A 26339-nucleotide genomic window follows, 5' to 3' on the forward strand; every position below is an offset into this window, starting at 1 on the left:
TACAATGTATATATAGTAAGGCTTACTGTATCCATCAGTGCGGCAGGGCTTTTCCTGCCATGACGTTAAAAAGTGTGCTGTGAAAAAGGTCAATGAATCTGAATTATTTGAGAATAAAGACATAAGAGCACTCAGATGTTGTAAGTGTCGTATGAGTGTCACGCAAGGAAACAGGGAACACAAGGGAATAGGACCCAAATGCAGACTTCAAGGCAGAGTAGAGGCAGTTTAGCAAATTTATTACAAGGGAAGGCTTACACGGATAGTCAGGCAGGCAGAGGTCCAAATCAGGAAAGCAGCCCAAGACAGGCAAACAAATCCAACAAGGAGCAGGCAAGGTTCAAAATCCAAAAATCCATGCAAGGTCAACAAGGAACAGAAGAAAAGTCCAAACTAAACAGAAGGGAAACCACATGCAAATGCAAACGACAAACTCACACTGAACAAAGGAAAAAACCCGGATTAAGTTTAGGTAGGGGAGACAACGAGACACAGGCGCAATTAATTACCTGTGTTTGTTGGCACAGGCTCAGGGCCTGGGCCAACAATCTCAACTGGAGGGAAAGCAAACAAAGACAGGAAGTAAAACAACAAGACACACGAGGAGAGGAGAACACTACAAAATAAAACAGGAAACAGGAAAAAAACCCAAAACTATGACAGTAAGGCTATCTAGATTCAGGTTTGCAAGATTTAATCAGTAAGCTAACAACATTTAAAGTACACGATGGATAGACTTTTGACAGGGAAGAAAACAAAAACTGGTGATGTGTATCAAGCAAACAAATCGGTCAAATCCAAAATATGCTCTGGAGTTCAATGTCAGTATAATGGGAAAGCTTTGTGTCTTTTCTGTGTAAGAACTCTGGAAGTTTCATAAAAGTTTAACTTGAATTTTTAATTTGCACAACAGAAACTAATGAGAGACATGCGTAAGAAGAAATGCAGTTCATGACGGATAATTATTATTATTTTTTGGTCATTAAATAATAAAGTATGATCAAACCTTCATACACTGACGCTGGACGTTTTGAACATTTGATTGGTCACTGATGTGTGTCTGTGTGTTTCAGAGGGGCGGAGCTTTTCCAGGCCACTATAGTGAAGGCGGTGAGAGCCAGACTGGAGGAGGAACGCAAATCTGTGGAGCAGCTGAAGAGACAGTGAGACTCAAATATTTGACTCACTCCATGTTGTGTAATGCTGTGGTTTGGGTGTTTCTGTACAATATAAAATACATGGAGAAGTTTTGCAATTTAAATTTGAGAAAGTATTGCTAGACTTGAAATTACCTAAATTTATACATTGACATAAACAGAACTTCAAAAAATTCTTCAAAAAAGTTTTCTTCCTCTGGATTAGATTAACCAGAGTTAATACAGCAGATTTATTTAGAGCAATTACAACCAATTAAGATATAACAGTTGTGTCTGAAAGAGGCCAAAGAGCATGCGCAAAAACAGTTAGTCAGAAAAGTCTAGGGTTTTTATTGATCAGACAAATTCTAAATACACTCTTTGGAAAACACTTTCATACACATTTTCAGTTTTCCTCTAGGAAAAACAGTTTGATTTATAGCAGTTTTTGTGTTGTTGGACTTTAAAATAACTTTTTTATTTAAATTTTTACTGTGATTGGTTGTTTTTCTTTCATTTAAAGGATAAGTCTGGGAATATTCTGTAGCTGTCATGTTGTCAACAAATCCCACAATGTTGTCAACAATGTGTTAGTCTCTTCGACTGTCTGTGGCACTTAGTCCCAAGCCCATTCATTCCTACTGGAGATGTAAATCTTAAATAACAGGTCACTAATATATGGTTTCATTTAAAAAAAAAAAAAGCTCAGTAATTTCCAAAACAGCTTGGCATTGTAGTGTTTAGCAAATGTTACTCAAACTGGTGTAAATAGTGTATTTCTTGGGGACTATTTTCAGCAGTGGATTAATATACACTCGGCCTAATTTAGTTCATAAGTAAGTAAACATGATTCAGAAAACCATTTAAAATCTGTTCTGAATTAAAAGCAGCCCCTGGCTCCATCTTTACTTTTTCCAGGAAGCCATCACTCAGTATATCATACTACATAAAGTCAATGTATTTCCACCACTTACAGTTGCCTCAGGAGTTACTCATGAGCTCTGATAATGAGCACTCCACTGTTACATACCGTACACTAATTTCCATATGAAGCCTGGAGATTGTTATGGTCTGTCATGCCGTCAGTGATGTTCCTCTGTGTCTATACTTCGTGTCTCTTCACTGTCTCTCTGATCTAATCAGGATGGAGCGCATTAAGGTGAGGCAGCAAAAGTTTAAGAGGGGCAAGGAGAAGATGCTGAGCATGGCGCAGGAGTCTGGAGAAGGACAGACCCTCGTCCAGCCCGGGGAGGATGATGATGATGGTATGACGAAGGCTGCCAGGGCCTCTCTCTGTGCAGTCAATGTTAGAAAAGTTTGTGTTGAGATTATATGACTGCCAGAGAGTGTATTAATGCCTAATCCACCCAATTCATTAATATATGTTGTGTAATAATGTATTTTCATTAGTATTTGATCTAAAAGAGCAGGTTAGTAGCGTAAAAATATGCCTTGAAGTTTGCAGAATAAATTTTTTTATGAAATGTTGCATTGCTGTATTTGTGAAATTTTAGGAGCACAGCGAACGAAAGCCAAGACCAAAAAAAAGCAGTGGTGGAGGCCGTGGGTTGACCATGCTTCCAGTAGGTTGACCCCCCAAACCCCCTTTTTTCTCTTCCTCCACTCTGATTGGCCCTTGTGTCCTTGACCAGAACGCTGAGGATTCCCATACTGCCCCTGGGCTCTGAAGGCACCAACATACAGTAGCCTTGTTCCATCCAGGCTTTAGTCCTTTTTTGTCTCTATTTAAGGGCCCTTATAACCTGTAGCTCTCATGTAACTGTACACTGTATGTGGAGTGGCACTTCAGCTTCAAGATGATCTATAAAACCGTGTCAGTATTGGTATAGGGTTGCCTTAAATAGACACGATGAGGCGATAAAGAAAAATGACTAATGGCTGGAGGTTGACATTGTTTAAAACATAAACGTCATCATCGGTCTCACCTAAAGAGCCCACAGTAGAGAATCACTCTGTTGTAAAACATTTTCATGCAAAGATATGAAGTCGCCTCGCCTTTATTCTCAGTACTGGTATAAGGGATGAAGGGTTTGTTCATTCTTTGCCTGTAGACATGACCATGACATGACATCACCAAACAGGTGTTACCCAGGAGAAAATAAAACAGCAAGAATGATTGGAAACTGCGATCGAATATTTAAAATGAAGACCTTCACAGTCTCTTTGTGATAAATAAAAAAAACACCAGCCTCTTTCTGAGTCAATACAGTGGTTGCCTGTTTGGTTTGAACTCATGTCTCATATCGTATTCCACCCCCACATGACATTTTCAAATTATTTCTCCATTTTATCTCTTTGTCATTTGATGTTTCATCTCCATATCCCAGCATCCTCCCTCACCCCCCGCCCACTGTGGTTCTGTTCAAGGACATAAGTCAGCCTTGTCTATACCATTGCTTCTAACACTTAACTACAGTAGACAGGAGTCACTTGCTCTGTCAAGTAGCTTAAAGGCAACTGTGCTTACTGGAATAATAGTCTATAATAGACATCCTTCATTGTGCTTTGTGCTCATAGTTATATCAGTCATACTAACATTTTCAATACGTTGTGTGTTTTCTGTTGTTTTCTGCATTTTCTGTTTCATCCTCTTATGTCTGATGTTTTTAAAAGTGTGTCTATATCATGACTAACTGTAGACTCAGCTAAATGTTTGATATGTAGTGAATTACGTAGAATTTGATGGTAAGTGGTTTGATTTTCCTGCATCTTCCTTTCAGCAAGGGAACCTTCTCTGAACCTCATTTTAATGTTGTGAAAACGATGAATGACTTCAGCCTCTGTGTGACTGAATGTAACTACACTTTACCCTCTGCCCCTCAGTGGTTAGAAGTGGAGACTATTATTTGTTTGAAACTGACAGTGAGGAGGAAGAGGAGGAAGAGGAGAAAAGAGACGATGAACCACCAAAGAAGTCTGCGTTTCAGGTGACTTAAAGTAGTGGCTCATTTTTCCATCGGTTTCAGTGTGAAACATTCAACATGCATCAAACTAACAGAATAGGATGCATTGCTTGCAAAGTTAAGAATACTGCTCGTACAACATTTCGCTAAGACAAACATTTGTTGTGTGAACTTTGCTTTTCATACATGTATATTTTAATGTTACTAAAAAAAAATCTAATTTTCTTGAGTAAATTTTAGAGTTTGTGGCTTTTAATGGATTATATTTATTTTGTGATATTGCTATTTTTACGAAGGACTAAAGATTTTGAATACTAACTTTCGGGAGGATGTGATAAATGATGTATATTCACCTGTACAGTATCCTGGACTACAAATCCTCTCTTGTTCAATGTCTCCTAACACAGTTAACCTGTGTTGTTTCTAATATTATGAAATCATTTTTTACTAATCCTCTCCCACTCTGTTGTCTCTCTGTAGCGAGCTATTGGGAAGTTTGTCTCTGCTGTTCTGGCTTTGCCTAAGTCTATCATTAAGCTGCCTAAAACTATACTGCAGTGTGTAGTCAAGGCAGGCAAGGTACTCGCCACAACTAACACAGCTTGCTTTCTGTATGAGCATCTGCCACTCTGACTAACAAATAACTCCACAGCAAACTGCCTTTCCAGCTCATGTTTGGTGTTCTGCTTTGGCAGGAATAACCAAATATTAAACATATACACACACCACAGTGATACATGAGTTTATCCATGTCCCAAGCAAACGCTAATTTGGGATAATTTCATCAAACATAAACATAAAGCATCAAACTGGAATGGAAATGCTTTCAACCTTTGCTCTTTTGCATGTTGTTGTCTGAAATGAACTGGACACGTGGCCTGGAGCTTTATTCTGACATGGTCTTGGATGTGTTAAGTGTTTCCTGTCTGTTTTGACCGTTTCGTGTGGTCTACTGCTTTGAGCTTAGAGCATCTGTGAGTTATCATGATCAGTGAAGCAACAACAGTATTAGCGGTTAGCGTTTGGGCCTTGTCTCTGATGAAAGACATTGTTTGTGTTTTGTGTTACACTGGTGGTTGTGCATGTTACAGTGCATTAACAGTGAAAGTGTTAATTATTGACAATACTGCCTACTATTTTCTTGGGCATACCGTACATTTTAACACTGCAGAGGATTAAAAACTTGCTTGAGATAGGCAGTGGATCACTGGGAATATTAGGTCATCTTTGTTGTTTTATTAAAGTTTTTACTGGACTGTTTTGAAAAGGTTTTCTTGTTGGTACATTCAGGGAAGCTATGTGAGAGTCTGCTGCTGCTCTTGTTATGTTGAAATCATTTTTAAAAGTTAAGGTATTGTTTTGAAAATGGTATGTAGTAATATAAAGTGTACATGATTTGTAATTAATGGACTAAAACATGCAAAACCACCTTAAATTGGTAATTTTTCCTTTTGCTGTTGTTCTTGCATGACTGACCTCAGTGACGCCTCTTCTCCACATCCTTTCATTGATGCTAAACTCCTTCTCTCGGTTCTCCAGTTTCTTTATCACGCCTGGATCACTGACCCCAAAGCTGCCCTGAGGGCACGAGGCAAAGAGAAACGCAAATTTTGGAAAAAATACACCAAGGGAGTTAGACGCAAAAAAAGCAAGAAAGATGGTAAGCAAGTTCTAGAGACAAAAAACTCATGTGAAACAAACTTTAACATTAGTTGGGAATGAATTTCACGTTCTTTCAACCATAGTGAGGTGTCTTTACTGTACTTCAGCAGGTCATGTGGCCATAGAGGTTGGTGAGCTCTCAGATGGGCAAGAAAAAGGAGAGGACAACAAGAAGTCTGGTGGTCCAGGTTGGTTTCTCCTCAATAATTGACTGAAAATTGTTTTATGAGATCTTGAAAGAAAAGATTGACTTTGTGCTGTTTAGTTCCTCCTTCTGAGTTTGAATGTGCACCTGACTAGAGATACTGAATGAGGAATATAATGTTGAAGAACTTACTGAAGAAAGTATTTCTCACTATTGTATGTTTGTTTTTATCCTCTTTCTTGGCTGTGATATAAGGGGGGTTGAGGGGTGATCATGTCATGATGTAAGCATCTTATTATAAAGCTCTACAATGTAAAAACAAATATGGAAAGGAAAGTTAGTATCTGCAAAAAAATAAATGGCTCTCTATTTTCCCTAATTTAGACCCCACTGATTCATCTTCCTCTAAATTAAATTATGGTGTTGGATAAGGATACTTCTTTCACTTCCAAACCACAGTGACCCATCAGGATAAATTAGGAATCACCAACATTAGATCTTTTGCCTGTTTTTTCCCCTTGGGATAATCTTTGGTGGTGCTCTGTGAAGTTTAGTAATGTCAGTTTGCATAATTTCTTCATATTGAACATGAAAAATCTGCTATTTCTCACTCCCATTGGGAGCCACCAATTTGCAAGTTCTTTAGTGCCCCCTAAAACATTTATTTATGTTTTTAAAATGGAATATGCTGTAACAACGTTTGTGTCGTATGCCCTCCCTCAAGACAACATCATCAAGCGAGTGTTCAACATCATAAAGTTCACCTGGGTGCTCTTCCAGACGACGGTTGACAGCTTCACCAAGTGGATGAACGATATGTGTAGGGAGTACATCGACATCTCCACTGTGCTGCGTATAGAGCGCTGCATGCTGACCAGAGAGGTCAAAAAGGTAACAAGAACCTCCACATTGACTTTTGAGAAGAGTTACCTTAGTTTTAAAAGCAGTTTTTAAATTAGAATTTGTCTTGTTTTTTTTAAAACTATTTATGAGCTAATTCAAGAACATTAGTGTGATTAAGAGAACATGATTAACTCCTCTCCTCCTTCCAGGGTAATGTGCCGTCCAGAGAGAGCATCCACGTCTACTACCAGAAGGCCATGAGGCTCAACATGTCCAGGCAGGCCAGTATGGATCAGCTAAGCGAGGACGAGTTTGCCTCGGGCTCCACCAGGGTCCGAAAAAGGCGAGGAGGCTACCGCATGGAGAGCCAGGACTCCACAGCCTCCAGAGACAGCATTTCCAGGTACAGAGAGCCTCAGCAATGCAACACATGAGTCCCCATTATGAAATATTTTAGGGAGTGTTAACCAGTGGTGAGAGAGACAACTAAATAATAGATTCTAGCTTCCTTCCTGCCTTTGAATTTTTTCTTTTAGGTAGTAAATTTAATAGCCTTTCACTGCACTGGAATGAGACATTTGGTGGGTTTTTTTTTCGGGTCTTAAGGTTAAGCAAATGTGAATTAAGCAATTAAAACCACATACATTAGCACTTTAATGCAAGAAAAATGTTGAATGAAGAATTCTTTATTAAAGCATGACTGGATAAGACACCAATTTTAACATGTTTATACCTGTCCAGCCATGCATTAGTAAAGATTTGTTACAGTTTTCTTATATCACAGTTTTTTCAATGAGGAATTGTTCATTGTCAAGGAGGAAGTGATCTAAACATAATCTGTACTTTTGTAGTTTTTTGTTTTATTACTAGTACATGGCATTTAATGATCACTTGTAGTTCCACATGTGGATAAATTCACATGGTATTGTATCTGCCATGATCACCGAAATTACTAAAAAGCATTTTCTTACTTACCTCTTGTGCTGTCTAGACATGCAGATAGCTTTGGTTTTATTTGTCCAGATTTTGAGATATGAATTGAAAATGAATACAATAGTCAACAACAACATTTGTGAACAGTTTCAATGGAACTACTTTCTGCTGAAGAAATAGTCCCTTTAGCGTGTTGTGTGAATTATCCAGGGTAACTGGGACATTGTTTCTGGAATAAGATGTTGCTGTTGAATTTTTTTAGTCATTTTCAAAGTTGTGATCACCACAAACAATATTCCATTCACCTCTATTGTATTGGTGTGGAGGCAAAAATCTCATTCTTGTTCAAATCTATCTTCCAGGCTGAAAAGTCTTTAAAGATAATGAATATCATGATTTAATGGGATTTTGACCCATTAAATTTGCTGCATGTCATGTTTTTTATGGACATGTGATGAGGTAAACATTAAGATCATTATCCTGCTCATTTTTAATGTCAAGGTTGGGTTAAATGCTTTTTTTTACACAGTATATGGGGAGCCCCCTGTCTGTGTAACCAAACATAGATCCCATCTCATTCTTCTCATCACTGATCATTGCATCTGTCACTCACACCACCTCTCAGTGCCCCCACCGAGGCAACCACACTGTTTTCGCGCCAGTCCACCCTGGAAGACCTCGATGGAATGCCAGAGAGCAGTCCCAAAACCAGTCAGCGCGCCAGGCCCAAACTGTGTAAGATGTACAGCCTGGACATGTCCAATTCATCAATGGACAGTTGCAGCAGCTTCATATCCAGGTGCCTGGCCTCTGCATCACCCATGTACACACCTGTGTTACTTATCATAGTCACTGGCATGAACAATATCATTGCATCTCCTGACTCCTGTTTGTGCCTCTTTATCAAAAGATGTCTCCAGATCCATTTTTTGTTGATTTTCAGTTGAATTATTGCATGACTTTTCTATAACCCTTTTGTTTATTACATCTCGTCAAAAACCCAAAGATAACCAGAAAAATGCATGTTCTTTTTTTCATTTTGAAATACAAATTTTTCACCCAGTAACAGTGACGTGAAAAGCAATTTTATAGCGTATGGTGTGTTCCTCCTCAGCAACTGCCTTTCTGTTATTTATGGTTGGAATAAACATCACTTTTCTTGTTTTGGAGTTCATTGAGACATACTGCTAGCCTGGCATAGCCAGACTAATTTGCAAATGCATATTAGTCTGGAACCTCTCAGTTCATTTTCGATTTCCAGGCCTCTGGACGCAATTGGAAAGACCTACAACCCATCAGAGCAACGAAACGTGCTGAGCGACACATGCATGTTGGGGCGGGGCTTGGTCCGTTTTCAAGCAGGAAAAAAATGGCAGCCTGGTCACAAACTCTCAAATTACAGCTAATCAGTACACTAAAATGTGTTTCTGAAAACATTTGAGGCGGGAAATAGGCAATGCAGTAGCAGAATCTTGATTTTATATTTGATCAGCACTGTCAAACAGTTTGATCTGAGTTTTGTGAGCCTGGTGCCTTGTACTGTATCAACCAATTAGAACAGTGTGACGGGACTTTTCACATTCAATAAATGGTTTATAACACATTATAATGTAGTTATAATGAAGTGTTTATTAAAGTATTTTTCTGTAACACAAATAATGAATGACAAAAAATTACTGTAAAACAGTCATAATATAAAATATGACTTCATAGGAGAAGTTATAAGACTTAAAAATGTTAGATCTGCTTATAACTACATTATAGTGTGTTTATTAAATGTTTATTTTATATACTGCTTATAAATGCTTTTTTTTTAAAAAGAAAAAAATATGCCCTCATCCATGGGAATTCCAGTCAGTCAAGTGAATTAAAAATAAAAAGGCTTTAATAATTATTGGTTGGTAAAAGATAAAAATACACCAATGTATATTGGCACATCTGGCACCGTAAGGAAGGCAAGTGTGGAGATTTGTTTTTAAATTCTGTATAAATTGCGAGACAGATTCTATTTCAGACATCCAGTTTTTAAATTTCCATCTGAACAGATAGACTCGAACGCAGATTGACAGAATCCCTGCTGTTTTTGTCCCCCTGCAGTGAAGCGACCCAGTGCGTCACACTCTACTCCAGACAGGGGACCACAGATACCATAGAAGAAGTGGAGGATGAGCATGATCAAAGGGAAGACAAGCAGCAGGTTGCCTGGGAATCCCAACAGCTAGATGAGAGCCAGGGGGCCGAGGGCGGTCCCTGGAGTGACGGAGAACCCAGGGAGAATGAGGAGGATGAGGGCCATGAGAGACTGGAGGGTGAGGAGGGAGTAGAGGTACCTAAGGACCAGGAGAGCAAAGAGAGAGAAGAGGCTCCCTGGGAGTCCTTTGGCCCAGATGAGGGCCCCTCCCTCAGGCTGGAGGAGGCAGAGTCTGCCCCTTCTGCCCAGGAGAAGGACTTCATCACTGAGAGTGAGGACGGGGGAGGACAGCAGGACTTCATGCAGACAGAGGGGCGAGTAGGGCTGCTCTACACCCCTGATACAGATGCTTCTAAAACGTCTGACGCAGACGTGCCTCCCAGCTACAGCAAAGCGGTCAGCTTTGACCGTCTGGAAGTTAGCGATGACGAGAGTGACATGGATAGGAAGAGGCGTATGGTTATGACCTCTGACAGCCGCTCAGACAGCAGGTCAGACATCATGTTGCCGTCTATGACCACTGAGCTGACCGCCAGCGAACTGCTGCTCAACAAGTAAGTCCAAAAACAACTAAAGCCTGTTTGTTGAACCTAGGTCATCCTTTAAGTTTTAAGGTGTAAGTAAATGCCGTCCACAGGTCTGGGTATTGACCTATATACGTTTTTAGTACTCCCCGAAATGTTTTTGTATTACAGAGTATCAAAACTGTCAAAGTTGCCATTGAATGCTTTATTTTTTTTATCAGATATAACCTGACTTAAATCATAACTTTGCTCTCTTTGACAAAATTATATTACACATTAGACTACTTAATTTTAATTAAATACTGATGCATTTAAGAAGTTTGGCATATTTTACTAAATTAACAAAAAATGGGTTCAATGTAAAACATTGTCCTCAAAGAAAGTTATTAAAACAAGTATGGTTCAGGTATTGGCACCAACATGCTGGTATCCTATTGGAACTGTTGAACTATAAGACTGAACTATACAAAATTAAACTGCACATCCCACAACAACAACAACAATACCTGCAGAATGAGCCAGGCTTTCAGGACCTCTTCCCTGAGGTAGTCTGTTATTGATATGCACTGAAACTGATTATCAGACAGTGGGCCCCTGGGCACAGACATGCTAAAGACCCCTCACCAGTCCTACACAGGACACCCAGACTGAAAGAGACAGTCGTTTTGTGTCTTTTTGTGATCATTTTGTCTCTCTTTGTGGTCGTTTTGTGTGTTTTTGTAGTTGTTTTGTATCTCTTTGTGGTCATTTTGCAACTATTGGTTGTGTCTTTTTGTAGTCATGCGGTTGTTTTGTGTCTCTTTCAGTGACATTTTGCAGGTAAAGCCCAGGGGCCCCTGACCCCTTAAGCCTCTGGGCCCTGTAGCCCTGTTCAGTAATCCATCCATGAGTGCAGGCCTTTTTGTGAACCAAGAATAATCTGCAAGTTTAGAGTAGTGCAAAGCGCCTGAACAAGTCACATCATTTTTAAGTAAAGGAAATTATAAACCCATTTATTCATGTTTCTATAATGTTTTAGAATCAAATCAATCCAACTCACTGTGTCTGTCCAGGATGTTTTATGATGAGGAGCTGGAGCAGTCAGATGCATTCTACCAAAAGCAGCCGCTGATCCTCCAGCTCTGCTACGCCCTCTACAACATGCTGGTGGCCCACTCAGAGATGGTGTGCTACCTGGTCATCATCATCAACCACATGGTGTCTGCCTCCTGCGCCACCCTGGTCCTTCCCATCACCATCTTCCTCTGGGCCATGCTGTCAGTGCCCCGGCCCAGCAAGCGCTACTGGATGACTGCCATTGTCTATACTGAGGTACAGTCAGATACGAAGAGGTCATTTCCAAAACTTTTACTAAAAAAAGCAAGTCAAATCAAGGTAAATTTTGTATTATTTTTTATTTTTGAAGTGTCGTGGCATTCATTTTCAAATGGAGAATATCTCATTTGGGAATAAAGCTCTCGTACAGACCTGGACTAGATTGTTTTTGCTGTCCACAATGAATGGCTTAAAGTTAAGACAAGCACAGAAAGCTTTTAAAGATCAATTTATTATATTTTTAAACACTTTTTGACAAACATGAATGAATAACATCCATCAAGTAGGAGTATAAAGATGAATTTGTTGCATTGAGGCAAGATAAGAGAAAGATATTTGCATTGTAGTCAAAGAGTAAAATCAGAATTCACTTATTATTAATTTTTATATAACAGTCTCTCTTATGTTTCATTGGAAAACTTTGACATAGTCCCGACAGCTTCACTGACGTTCATTTCGTTTTCCCTCCAGGCCACCATCGTCGTCAAGTACTTTTTCCAGTTTGGCTTCTTCCCCTTCAACCAGAACAAGATAGATAGGAATAAACCATATCACCCTCCCAACATCATTGGTGTGGAGAAGAAGGATGGTTACGTCCACTATGACCTGGTTCAGTTACTGGCTCTCTTCTTCCACAGATCCATTCTGAAGGTGCCTGCAAACACAGAATATTTGGATGATGTTAACCTGAATATGTCTATCATATTAAAGGATAAATATGGTGATATTCTACATTTTCCTAATTGTAGTTGTTGTCTAAAGACTAAAACCAACAATGAATTGATTAAATTAAGTATTGTGCTATAGACGTCCGTTAGACTGGATGACATGTTCCTTTATTACCATGAACATGGTAATAAATATTCCAATATTTTCTGAAGAAAATATGTAAAATCTGCAAAGCTCTGATTGATTATGTGCCTGTTATATTAGCTTTTAGCAACTCAGCCTTGCTGATATCCAGTATTGAATAAAAGGCCAGTATTGACCAGATTTAGATGTGTGTGTCCCTGCTGCACAGAGATTGAATCTTGCTAGAAGATTTCTCTCAATTTGTGTTTGCAGTTTTCCTTCTTTCTCAACAAACAAACTCTGTAGAGTGCCCTGCTAGCCCTTTATAGGACAAACACTGGGATTGTGATTGTTTGGGATGTACTCTGAAATGTTTATGACATGGTCTTTACAAATCCTCCCTATCTCCATTTCCAGTGCCATGGTCTATGGGATGAGGACGACCCCAAAGACAAGAGAGAGCCCTCTCGTCAGAGTGAGTCAGAGGATGAGGGAAGAGACAAGGAGGAGAGTGAGAAGGAGTCTGAACCCTCATCACTGTTCAGTGAGAGGAGAGGCTCCACTCACACTTTGAGATCCATAAGCTTTGGGACCTCCATTGATTCAGGACATGTCCAGGTGCACTACCCTCAACAGCAGACCTATCAGCGTCGCAAGAGCTCCAGCGGAGGCTCGCACATCTCTCACCGATCTCTCCACTCCTCTGCAAGGTCCAAGAGAGGTGAAGATCCTTGTCTATTGTCTGTTTCCTCCTACTATCTAGACAACTTGTTCAAAACACGAGACTGAATGGGGAAAGTCAACAATTAACACAAAAAAAGCCTTGAGAGTAAAGTGTAATTTTGTAGTGAGCATAACTGTTACTCTTCTAACAATAACAATCATAACAACAATATAAATAGAAGGAATCCTCTGGGCTTGTATCACAAAAAACCCAATTTCTTGTGGTCTCCAGCCTTGACCCTTGGATTAGGTCTCTGTTTGTGGATCTCAGGCTGTATCAGTGACTCAATGCCTCGTCACGGTTCATTTACAACTCGAAATGTAAATTGTTTCCACAGGAAGTACCACTTCCCACAACAGCAGCCGCAAGGATGGCAGCGAGGCCAGCGTCCATCAGAAGACCCGCAAACAGATGATCATGGAGAAGCTGAGGGAGCAGCTCCTCAAAGGAAAAGCTTTCATCCTAAAGCGGTAAAATGAAGCATAGCTGGTTAACATTGAATTTGAGGCAGCTGTGTTTTTTATTTCTAAATCTCCACCCACGGCTGCTTACTGGCCAACAGTCATGACTGTCATTATACAAGAAAGTGTGTAACTTTATGAGGGCATTGATGAGAACTGTGCTCAGCGAGTATTCTAGACGAATAATGGAGGATGCACTGCGGAAAATCATATCAGTGATACAGCAGCTAAAACCTTTCAAAGGTCTAAATTTAGACCTTTAATTACAGCATTCCCGTTAGGCCAGTCAGTGTAATTTTTGTAAGTGCCTTTATTGTTATTGTTTTAAATTTAATCACAGTGGAACAAGTGGTTTCTGAAACATTACGTCTAGAACAGTATCTGAAACACATAAAGATACTTCAATCATTTACGTTCTCTCAAAATAAGACCGTGGTGTCTGACAACTCACATGTATTTCTTTAACTTTTATTTAACCATCAAAGCCTCATTGAGATTAAATATATGTTTCTGGCCAAGATAGGCAGCAATAATAATGAGTTACAGACAAACAACATAAGACAGAGAACACAAAATATGCAATAGGAGGATCTGAGGCTGCAGAATCAGTGACATCTCTTAAATAACTTCTCAAAACTTATCTTTTTAAAAAAGCTTTTTATTAATGCTAGCATTTTATTCCATTTTAGTTTTGTATTATTTATAATTGTCTGATGTTATGTGCCTCATTGCAGTCCTGACATGTTTTAATCCCGGTTCAACCATGTAAAGCACTTTGTAACTTTATTTTGAATAATTAAAGAATTTAAGGAATTGCATGAATAATATTTCTAAATTTCATCCTTAAAACAACCCAAAGGCTGTTGTGAACCGTATAAATAACTAAGACAAATTCAAAACAATAACTTAATGCTATAAATAATAAACAAGATTTTAAAATACCCCAAAACATCAGAAGAGAGAGCACCCAGTTTCTGCAGCAATGCCTTGAATTTACAAAGAGTGACCAAATTTAGCAATTTTAGATCTACTGCAGAAGGCTGCAGGCAGAGGGACCAGCATACTGCACATAAAAGGTCTTTAACCCAGTTGAGTGCCGACTTTTGGAACTCCTGGGAATGAAGAGCATAGCTGTTGACAGGTTTTACAGACTGTTTTATTGTTTAAGTGAGGGATGACAGCAACGGCACAAGACTCACCTGGCCCATTTTCATCACCTATAACATTGTTTCTTTTTACTGTTGTTTTTATCAAATCCTTCTCTTTGTAGGTTCATGGAGATCTACCTTCCTATGAGGCAGTTCTTCTATAACTTGATCCATCCAGAGTACAGTGCAGTCACAGACGTCTATGTGCTGATGTTCCTTGCTGACACGGTTGACTTCATCATCATTGTGTTTGGATTCTGGGCATTTGGTGTAGGTTTTAAAATCAGATTTAAATTAAAATGATTTTTTTTCTCACTTGGATCCATAAACAAAATCTGACTTCTGTTAACATTTTTATGTATATCCCTTCTAGAAACACTCAGCTGCAGACATCACGTCGTCTCTGTCGGAGGATCAGGTGCCAGGACCTTTCCTGGTCATGGTCCTGATCCAGTTTGGGACTATGGTGGTGGACCGGGCCCTCTACCTCAGAAAGTCCGTCATGGGCAAGGTCATCTTCCAGGTCATCCTGCTCTTTGGCATCCACTTCTGGATGTTCTTTATCCTGCCAGGAGTTACAGAAAAGTAAGAACTCAATCTTACTTCACATTAGATATGTTCTATATTTAATCTAAAGTCATTAAGTGTCCTGATTAATTTGATTAAAGTAGAATATTTTGAAGTGCCCTGGTGACAAAATATTTTTGTCATAGTATCCTGGGTTCAAAATACGGCTTTGGATCTTTGGTGCATTTATCTCTCTCTTCTGTCTCTATTCAAATAAAGAAAAATGTTTAAAAGATGTTCTGCATTAATACCAAATTTGATTATGAATGTTTTACTTATAGGAATTTGTTTAGTCCTGCTTTGCAAAGCTTAAAAAATCGCTATATTTGAGAGTCTTTGTATTGCCTGTTAATGTAAAAAAGAACCAAACTACTACCTTCTCTTCCCCTTGTAGGCGTTTCAGCGAGAACACAGTCGCTCAGATGTGGTATTTTGTCAAGTGCATCTACTTTGCGCTGTCAGCCTATCAGATCCGCTGTGGTTATCCCACCCGGGTTTTGGGAAACTTCCTCACCAAGAGCTACAATTATGTCAACCTCTTCCTGTTTCAAGGGTGAGTTACGCTGGGAAAGTATCATTTCTTCCAGTTGGGCAAACAGGTCCAAGGCTCTGGTCATGTCGGGATTGACAACTAGTTGCTGTTGCAAGAATGGAAGGAGACGGACAAGATTATACCTTACTTATTTACCTTATACTTTGTTTCAAAAATGTGTAAATTCAATATTTGTTAAAGGGGACTGAACATTTGCTGTTTCCAGCTTCTCAAATGTGAGGATTTGCTACTTGTCTCTGTTTTATGTCATTGTAAATTGTATATCTTTGGATTTTGGTCTGTTAGTCAGATAAAATAAGCAATTTATAGACGCTCTGTACACTTGTGATGGGCTTTTTCCAAAACTTTCTGACATTTTGTAGTTTTCGCCTGGTGCCGTTCCTGACGGAGCTGCGAGCCGTGATGGACTGGGTTTGGACTGATACCTCGCTGTCTCTGTCCAGCTGGATTTGTGTGGAGGACATCTACGCTCACATCTTTATCCTCAAATGCTGGAGAGAGTCTGAGAAGGTGTTTATCATTGTGACATTAGTCTAGTGTGAGAAGAATCACACAGAAGAGCCAAAGTCTGTCAAGCTGAAATGTACTTTTTGGATTTGTTGAAGGAGATCTTTTCTTAATTTTTAAATTGAAGATTAAATTCTGACCTCCATTGGCTGGGTGATGGCTCAGCTCTCACTTTCTGCCATAAACTATATATTATATAACACGGATATATTGTCTGTGGTTCCCAATATTCCCAATAGTGCACTAAAAATATCTTCTTCTTTTATGCCTCACTATAGTAAATAACGCACTCTTGCAGTCTTTCTCAGGTCAGTCTGCAAGTACTTCCTGTTCTGAAAGTTTTTGTTCCATCTTTACTTTATAACCCTGGTCCAATTAATTGACTAATTTTAATCAGGTCTGCTGGAGTAAAGATGGAACAAAGTTTCATGAGGACTGCTTACGGGGGGACAAACTGATGTTTTGCCCTGCATTCAGGTCAAATAATACATCTCACTCTCCTTTATCTCATCCCTCTGCAGAGGTATCCCCAGCCACGAGGCCAGAAGAAGAAGAAGGTGGTGAAGTACGGGATGGGAGGGATGATTGTAGCGCTGCTGATCTGTATCGTCTGGTTCCCGCTGCTCTTCATGTCTCTCGTTAAGTCTGTAGCTGGAGTCGTCAACCCACCGCTGGATGTTTCATTTACAATCACTCTGGCTGGCTTTCAGGTGTGGACACAGTTTCTTTTACCAAATCATTTGAGCCAAAACAAGCTTTCCAAGTGCTTCACTGAGAAACAAAGACCAAACAGATATAACAAGAGACCAAAGAGATGCTCTGCCCAAAGCCAAATCCTTTCAAAATGAAATGAAATCCTGCCTCCTTTGAGTAGAGTTCAAGTAGATCTCAATAAAGTAAATAAATCTGTGATTCATTAAATTTGTATTCATATTTTCTAGGTTGTGTCAGTATTCTGGCAGCATGTTTTAATGTTGGATTGTGTATCTGGGAAAGATTCAGTGAAATTACTGAAACAAAAAACATAGATCCATTTCTCCAGCTCCAGTGTTTTCAGCCTCAACAAGACTTTACATTTTCAAAAAAATGTCCTCTTTTCACAGCCCATCTTCACCATGAGCGCACAGCAAAAACAACTGCAGAATGTGACACCAGAAGAATTTGGAAAATTTATGAAGAGATATATTGGTAAAGATGTAAGTACAAGAAATACAATACAAATACAAGATGTCAGTTGTTGTGTTTATAATGTTGTATAATTCACTGTATTGAAAAAGAGTAGTGGAGATTACATTTATTACATAATCCAGGTTGCTTTTTCTATAAGTATGACCACGTTTTAGACCAGGCAGTAAATACAGGCCAGAGAAGATAATCCTTTACTTGTCATATTCCCCAGAGGATGTAGTTTGGTAGGTATTAACTTAACGTAACTTTAAACCCTTTGTAAACCAATTTTTAAAGTCGCTATGTTTAGGATTTAAAATTGTCCATCTTTGGTGCTCAGTAGTTGTAGTATCAAAAAAGACACTATGGCAGAAAGCGATGTACGCCGTGATTTGAGCTAAATGCTAACATTAGCATGCTAATATACTCACAAATGTTAACACACTGGTGTTTAGAAGGTAATCTTTATCATGTTTACCACTCAAAGTTTAGCACGTTAGCATGCTAACATTTGTGAAACTGCTAATTAGCATAAAACAGTATTTCTTCTCGATTAATCCATTATGTGTTTAATGTTAGAATATAGTGAAAAATACAGTATATTTCACTATTTCCTAAAGCCCAAGGAGATGGGATCAGACGCTTGTTTTTTCCTAACAATAGACCCCAAAAAAGGTTGTTGTTTATTATCACATAGGACAAAGAAAAGGGAATGCTCAATATTTTTGCTTGAAAAATGAATTAAATAATTAATTGATTATTAAAATAGTTGCCGTTCTGGTTTTCAGTTAATCAACTTGATTCTGCTCAAAGTAAATAAAGTAAAGTGTTGGACACATTTAAAGTTGGACCTGATGCTGCCTCTAAATGAAAGTCTGGGTATCACCAGAGTTATTACAATTCATCCTCTGAGAAACATGAAGGTCTGTACCAAATTTAATGTCAATCCATGCAATAGTTGCTGAGATACAGTATTTCACTCAAAACCACAATATGTCAACCTGCTGGTGGCGCTGGTGTCCTCTTGGACCATGAATGTAGGTACCAAATTTAATTAGTTAATCCATGCAATAATTGTTGACATAATAAGACTTTTTTAAAATTACTAATTAATGTGAAATGGCTCATTAAACTTCTGTTATATTCTTTTCCTACTATTTGGTTTTGTGCCATGGTTAGGAAGCCTTACAGTGGCTGGAGGGCTACATGTACCAGGACCTGATCATCGCAGATCTGAAAGGCAGCTCGAACTCTCTGTGGACCATCAGTCCACCCAGCAGAGCCAACCTGATAGATATGTTGGGCAGAGATGAGGATTTCCCCATCACTGTGTCCTGGTCTGTGCAAAGGTATGCAATGACAAAATGTTGTCAAATATCCCTCCCTCATGTTGTCCATTCACCATGTACACTTGTATTCAACTATGTGACAGTTTGTGGTGGTGGTAATTTTAGAAAGTGGAGGATCTATAGTCAGTGATCAACACAAACTACTATAAAGAGGGGGGGGGGGTATTATGCCTCCCCCTCTGTCAAAACATTTTCCAATAACACATATACCAAACCAAAAGAAAGACATCAATAATAACAGTATATATATATCTACATTATTTTAGATAACATGTTTATCTGCTTTTTACTTGTAGTGGAGTATTTTTACAGTGTGGTAGTACTTTTACTTAAGTAAGTCACTGTGACCAACCAAATATTGACAGCCATCTTCTATCTACTCCACAAATGCCTTTGTTGGTTGTGATTGCTGATTTGAAATGTGTTGACTTAGTTTTTCTGCAATTAGTTTACTGCTAACCAAGCTAGCCATTATACTAACTGTTTAGGCTAATGTGTTGCTAATATAACTTTCTACTAAGTAACTGATAATGTTCTGATGGGTTATGTATTTTACTCTTTTTACTTTTACTCTTGTGAGCTCTATGTGGATGTTCACTAGATTACTTACCTTGTTGCACTTCCCATTGTGACTTAACATCGATCTTTCACTAGTGATAACAATGTTGCTAATTTGACAGCTAGCTATACTTTTGTGAATCCAGTTCCTTGTTACTGTGTTTGGTCTAACTTTCTCTTATGAAATCTCGTATTTTTTCTGATTTGTAATCCCTACCATTCAATTTGTTACTGATTTCACAGTCTCCCAATTGCTTCCATTTATGAAAACTGTTCCTTAAACTTTTATTACAGGCACGCATAGAAGAAGGACAATATGTTTTGTTTAATGTCTTGCACAGTCCTCTGGCACTGAATTTTAGGGCCCAATGTTGGAATTTGTGTGTTAGTACAGGCTGTTCCAAAGGTGTAGAAAATGTTGATGTTTTTGAACATCACCAAGACAAAATCTTATATATTTGTTGTACCAGTTTTCACTTTGTTCTGTTTGTTTGTTTGTTTTTTTGTACATCATTCTGTCAGTTGCCTTTAAAAAACAGTCCCACAGGAATATGAAAAATCCCTCAGGAATATGTTTCAGTTGTAAACTGATGTTGTGAAAATGAACTGTCCTGCAGGACTTTTTTAGAAGGGACTGCTTGCACAGACTTGTATATGGTCAAATCAAATATTCATATAAATTTAAATAATCAAGTAATATTTCAAATTTTAAAAAATGTAAGCTTACAGACAGCTGCGGTTTCATGAGGTGAAAAATCCTTAAAATTTCTGTATGTTTTTCCTCTGGTTGTGATCTCAGAAACTTCAGTCTTGGTGCCAAGTCTGAAACAGCGTCTGGAAAACGAGTGACGTCTCTAGACCAAAAAACAAAGCTGGAGCTCATAACGCTTCTAAATGGGACAGGAAGCAACTCACAAGTGTGAGTCTCTCTTCTTTGCACTTTTCCACTGCGATGCAATAATCAGGAGCTAAATTCTCATATCAGTCAGTCACAAACGAGATACTTTCCTCTTCTACAACTTACAACATTTTGACATGTTGTCATTTAAATAAAGGTTTTTATTTTCAGAAGTATATCTAGTTAATAATAAAATAGTGTACTGTGTGTATGATAACATTAATATTTATACTTAAGTTGAAAATATAGTTTGTGAATATTAGACTTATTTAATTTAAGCAAACTAAAATCTGTTCGCTGCCCAATAAATCAATTATTTTTAGATATTCTACGACTTATTTAATGATTTATTATTCATTTGACTATGCTCAAATTAAATTATTCCTTATGTGATAATAATTTCTCTACAAAAATACAACTTATGTGCGTGCTCAAAATGTCCCATCTTGTGTTTACAATTGAGACACAAATATAATGCTATACCTCAGTCGTCTTTGCATAGAGATCACAGAGACAGTGCCATTGCACAGAATTTTAAGCTTGAAATTTTATCAGAGGTGGTACATTTTAGAGCTGATTACAAACTTTGAGGTGGTACTAAAATGTACGTAGATTATTAGTGATATTATCTACTTTCCAGGATCTGCACTCTACAGCGCTGTGGTAACAGAAAAAGTGCGTTGGTAAATCAGTTAAAAATCAAAAGTGCTGCAAGTTTAAGGAATTGTCCGACATTTTGGAAAATACATTTATTTGTTGCTTGATGAGAGTTAGATGTGACGATAGATGACACTTATGTCTGTGTGTCAAGTATGCAGTTACCATGTGGCAGCTAGCTCAGTTTGGCATAAAGACTGGAAACAGAGGGAAACAGCTGGACTCAAAAATACACCAACCAACACCTCTAAAGCTCACTAAATAATATGTTGTATCTCATTTGTTTAATCTGTACACAAACAGAAACGTTAAAACAACAATTTGTGGGTTTAGAGAGAGTTGCGATGTGTTAGGTACAATGTTTGGAGAGAGCCAAGGTAGCTGTTTCCTCCTGCTTCCAGTCATAATGCTCGCCTCCTGGCTCTAGCTCCATACTTTACGCACAGACACAAGTGGTACCAGTCGTCTCATCTCTCATCTCATATCCATCTGGAAGAACTACTTTTTGAACATCATTGATTCTTGCAGTGAATATACGACTTGTACTTGGATAGGATGAAGTGGATTTTCTACACCAATAAACAGGAAAACTATAGGAGAACTACAGTATACCATAATATAAAACCTGAGTCAGTCTTTTAACAAAACTATACCGTGATGTTTATCTTTTTCCCTGTTATGCTCCAACATATTGAGAAACTAAGTAACACAAACTGTGTTTTGCTGCAGTAACAGCCTCTCTTCCTCTGCAGGACCCTAACGAATATCTTCCCTCGTTATATTCGAGCCCCCAGTGACTCAGATGCCAAGCCTGTTGACCAGCTTTATGAAGGTGAACGTCACCATCTTTATCACTGTATAGATCGGACTGACTGTGACTTTTTGCGTAGTTGTTGATTTGATGATAGCAAAGGAATCTTAGGAGCCTCTATTTAAAGTGAAAGGCTGTAGTGCTTGTAGGAATATAAAGCTTTGAGTCATCTTTGTACATTTATTAAAAGGTGGTGTGCGCGATTCTAATCCAATACACGTTTTTTTGTCAAATTCTGCGAATATCTCCTCACGGTCCGCTAGCTGTCCGTTCAGTGTGTGCGCTGAAAAAACCTCTGGAGTCTGTACTCAGCCCTGGCTCTGTAAATGGGAAATTAACAAAGTGGCTCGGACCGAGCCACATAGCACTATTCCAGCCGTGATTTGTGTATCAGGTAACGTTAAATGACTTGCCCACGGACATTCAGCTTACTTTGTAGTTTGCCAAGATATGCTGTTGTTGTGATGTTAGCTATAGCAGCAGGAGAGTTTCGGTCTGGAGCTGCTGTGCTGTCTCGTCCTCTCTGGCTGTTAGCTTCGCAGCAGCAGCTGTAGCGACAGTTTGCTAACCCACAGCCTAGCATTAGTTACATTACTTGCTGTGTTGTTGTTCGCTCTATATCATGGTGTTTGTCATTGTATTGGATTTCTCCAGAATCACATACCCCACACCTTTAAAGCCACTATGTTTAGAATTTTAACATTTCTGACATTTCTGTATTAGAACAATGTGAAAGATGTTAATATCACAATACAATTCTACACATAGTGGCTTTAAAGAAGTCTGACTTCATTTATCTATTTACATTTTCCTCTGAAATTTCTCATTTATATTTAATTATATACTTTCCCTGTTTGGGGATGGGAGACAGATGTTCAGAAGTGTTCTGTTTTTTCAAAATGAACAAAAGTCTGACATTATTTGCATTTTTGCGAGTTTTATTCTGATAAAATTAAATTTCATTCTTCATCTTTGTAGGTGAAAATAAAATGTTTAACATAACCTTGACCTTGAAGCGAGCTCAGAATGACTCGGATCAGATCCAGGAGTGGTGGACCGTCAACCAGACAGAGCTCGGCCCGATTGATAAGAGGTCTCCAAATTCCAAAAAGTATGAAGCAGGCCTGGAGGTCTACATCTTCAGCGACCAAGTCAGCCCGCCCAGTTTGGGCTTTCTGGCTGGATATGGGTACGTGGTGAGATTGGTGTGGATTTGTCCTGCTTTGGTGTTTCAGTGAAATGTCTGTTTACATTCAGGAGATGTTTTACATTTTAGTCATTATCTGATGCTATAATCCAAAGCTGTACAGCCAGTGAGCATGTAGGGGCTTTGGTGGTTATTCACCTTATTCCCATGGTGATTTGAACTTACACCTGTTATGAGACACAAGAAGAAACAGTGATTCCCAACCAAGGGGTCGCAAGGTGATTAACAGGATAGGAAAACAATATTATGTTTAACTTTCTTTTTTTTTTTTGACTTCTACTCCTCTTTGGGGGGTTTTCTTGTAATACATGGATCATTTTGCATATTCAGGCCCCTGCAAAGTATTGAAATAAAACAATTTGAATCTTTATGTGCAAGCTGTGACGAGAAAACAAAGCTTCGTTTTAAAGGGCCACAAACTAAAAAGGTTGTAAACCACTTATCGGAAAGACTGGCATGTATACAGACTTTAGATTTTCTTTTAATTAAGTATATGAGCTTCACCAAGCTTTTGTAACCAAATTATCAGCCTCTTGCTCTTTTACACTAACTATCCTGTTGTTCTTTAAGCACATATGAACCGTAGTTACAAGACCGGCTTGAAACATGTAGTGACAACCCAACATGACTCTAGTTCCTAAGCAGATGAGCTGTTGATGATAAGGAGAGTTGAAGAAATAGTGATGACCTTACAGAAGTTTTCATCCACATTTAAAGCCGTGGTGTGGTTGGCAGATGTGCTTCATCTCACATAGACTGAGAGAAAATTCCAAAGGTTGACAAAAAAACTCTCTAGTCCAGGTCCTCTTACTGGACGTTTTCCAGTAAAGTAAAGTAGGTCTTGTGATAAAGACTGAACCAACTGCAATGACGACTGATCAAACTCCATCTGCTGATGAAGGCATGAGATGTAGCAAAAAGCTGCCAGATATTTTAAATAACTGGCCCTTGTGCGAACCACTGTTTCACAGGTCAATAATGAACCTCAATCCTTTTATGTTTATGGTCAGATAACAATATGAATAAATTAAATAAACAGCGGAGTACTTTTCTAACCTTTTCTACCTGTAACAACAAGAGCTCATACATGGTGTGTGTGCATACAGACAAAAAACATAAGGAACCAGTTAATAACTTGGACTGTTGAGTGTAATCGGGTTATGAAATGAACTAGAAGCAGACAAGGCAGATTTAGGGAAATTAGGAGCACCAAAAAATCTAAAGTAATCTAAGTAAGTAAGTAATACTTTTTTCACAAAATAACCTTGTGTTATGTGCTGGGAACTATGATTCATAATAGTCAAAGGTGGATATTTCCATTAACTCTTACTAACGATACTCTCATTAAGTTAGCAGTTTGAGAGATGTACCCTGTACTTGCAGCATCTCCTGTAGGTGCAAATCTCACAGCCTTTGTATGCCATCTACTAGCTAGAGAAGTAACATTTTAAGAAATTCAGGCTCTATACATTGTCTGATTTCCTTTCTCTCTTTCCTGTATAGCATCATGGGCTTGTATGCCTCTGTGGTTCTGGTCATCGGCAAGTTTGTGCGCGAGTTTTTCAGCGGGATTTCCCACACCATCATGTTCGAGGAGCTGCCCAATGTGGACCGCATCCTCAAGCTGTGCACCGACATCTTCCTGGTCCGAGAGACGGGGGAGCTGGACCTGGAGGAAGACATGTACGCCAAACTCATCTTCCTCTACCGCTCGCCGGAGACTATGATCAAGTGGACCCGAGAGAAAACTCAGTGAAACTCAGCGAGGGGACATTAACTAACGAAGGCGAGTCTGAGCTTTTCGGACAGGAGCTGCTCATTTGGAAAAACTGGGTGGTCGCTCTGTTGGTTTGAGCAGCTATTTCAGCCCATTCACCTGCTGAGGTAGCACAAAGCAGCTGAGGACCAGCTCTGTCCTCTTCAACTGAGCTCTGATGGCAGTGATACAGTGTTAGCTCCACACTAAAACACTTTCTTGAGTTATAAACTGGTATTTTCTACTATTTACTGATGAAAAAACAACAATTGCAGTCATATTATTAACAATTGAGGACAAACATTTGTAGGTGCTGTATTTATCTTGCGAAACCTGGCACAGTTTGGCATCCAGTGGATAAAATAAGCAGCTGGTGTTCAGTTGGAGACGGAGAAATCTTTTAGGACAATTTTCCTAAGTTATAAAAAGTGCTATCCCTAATTTAAAGGTAGGTTTTTAAACACAAATGCAAAAGAACCCTCATTGCTCGTCCCGCCTGCCTCTAACATTTTCACAATAGAGAGAAGCTCAACTGAATGCAACATTAATCTTTAAGGGCTTCACACCAACAAATACGTGGACAATAATGACCACATGAGCACAATCCCATATTTTCTCCAACTAGAACGCTTGGATCGTGGGACTGTGCAATATTGAGCTCTCGTTCCTCCAAGTTTTCGAAGGATGTGGACCGAGGGAAAAGGCCTGTTCTGACCAAGAAACATTAAGACCACTTTTTTTTTTTTTGGCCACATGGGAGCCTCTCCAGAGACACAACGCAGAAAACATTATCAGACAATCTTTACTTGCCTTATTTTGTTTGTATGAGAAGAACTGAAACTCTTATCAACTACATATCTTTCTCAGGAAGAGCTGTTTTCACAGAAATTCATCGTATGAGTTATATGTTACAATATGTAGGTGATGGATCTAAAAAAAACATAAGATTGTAGAAAAGATGAAAACTATTTAAATGGCATGAAATTTAATGTGGATATTGTTCAGACGGACTGATGTGAGTATGTTTACTGCACAGGGAAACAGTTTAAGGCTGTATCAAGAAAATAAATGTATCTCTGTGTACTGTTTTCCTCACAGAGAATGAGATTAATTGCCAATCATCCATGTAGTGAATCATCCACAGGTTGGCTAGAGTCGAGACCAGCAGAGGGCTGTTTCTGAATCAGGATAACATGCATTAGGTGGCAGACTCTTGCACATCACTTGTGAACCTCTCGCTCTTTTTAACATTCAAGGAAGTCGTCAAGGAAGAAATGAGCAGACACAAAAACGATTCCTCACATGAAGGGCTGGAACATGGTCCAAACTATGCATTAGAGGACATTGTAGCATGATAGAAAAACTTCATTATTGTCATGACTAATTTTCATCACATGTACATACAAGTTTAAGGGGACAGGTCAGGGTGGAATGAAATGTGAAATTGTACCTGTATGTTAAGGCATTGTGGTATGAGGTCCAGAGATCTGCAAATAAAACGTCTGGAAAGGT

General features: G+C 38.8%; 1 protein-coding gene across 11 annotated transcripts in view; it reads left to right on the forward strand.

Moving 5' to 3' along the window:
• The window catches only part of LOC122886783 (piezo-type mechanosensitive ion channel component 2), an 88785-nt gene extending 62446 nt beyond the window's left edge, over positions 1-26339 (forward strand). For 5 of the 11 annotated variants that reach the window (XM_044219381.1, XM_044219384.1, XM_044219387.1 and 2 more), the window contains 26 exons: positions 1074-1163; positions 2280-2401; positions 2651-2719; positions 3981-4084; positions 4541-4639; positions 5600-5720; positions 5830-5910; positions 6592-6758; positions 6920-7113; positions 8269-8442; positions 9741-10388; positions 11411-11669; positions 12144-12323; positions 12882-13185; positions 13526-13658; positions 14920-15067; positions 15171-15382; positions 15759-15917; positions 16280-16427; positions 16946-17134; positions 17528-17620; positions 18771-18940; positions 20298-20417; positions 21806-21885; positions 22843-23053; positions 24575-26339. In XM_044219381.1, coding sequence (XP_044075316.1) covers positions 1074-1163; positions 2280-2401; positions 2651-2719; positions 3981-4084; positions 4541-4639; positions 5600-5720; positions 5830-5910; positions 6592-6758; positions 6920-7113; positions 8269-8442; positions 9741-10388; positions 11411-11669; positions 12144-12323; positions 12882-13185; positions 13526-13658; positions 14920-15067; positions 15171-15382; positions 15759-15917; positions 16280-16427; positions 16946-17134; positions 17528-17620; positions 18771-18940; positions 20298-20417; positions 21806-21885; positions 22843-23053; positions 24575-24827 — 4528 coding nt within the window. In that variant the 3' untranslated portion in view covers positions 24828-26339. The remainder of the gene's footprint in view (positions 1-1073; positions 1164-2279; positions 2402-2650; positions 2720-3980; positions 4085-4540; positions 4640-5599; positions 5721-5829; positions 5911-6591; positions 6759-6919; positions 7114-8268; positions 8443-9740; positions 10389-11410; positions 11670-12143; positions 12324-12881; positions 13186-13525; positions 13659-14919; positions 15068-15170; positions 15383-15758; positions 15918-16279; positions 16428-16945; positions 17135-17527; positions 17621-18770; positions 18941-20297; positions 20418-21805; positions 21886-22842; positions 23054-24574) is intronic. The other 6 variants (XM_044219388.1, XM_044219392.1, XM_044219391.1 and 3 more) reach the window with 4 other exon arrangements.

Source organism: Siniperca chuatsi, linkage group LG13 (assembly GCF_020085105.1).
Source record: "Siniperca chuatsi isolate FFG_IHB_CAS linkage group LG13, ASM2008510v1, whole genome shotgun sequence".
NCBI classification, from domain to species: domain Eukaryota; kingdom Metazoa; phylum Chordata; class Actinopteri; order Centrarchiformes; family Sinipercidae; genus Siniperca; species Siniperca chuatsi.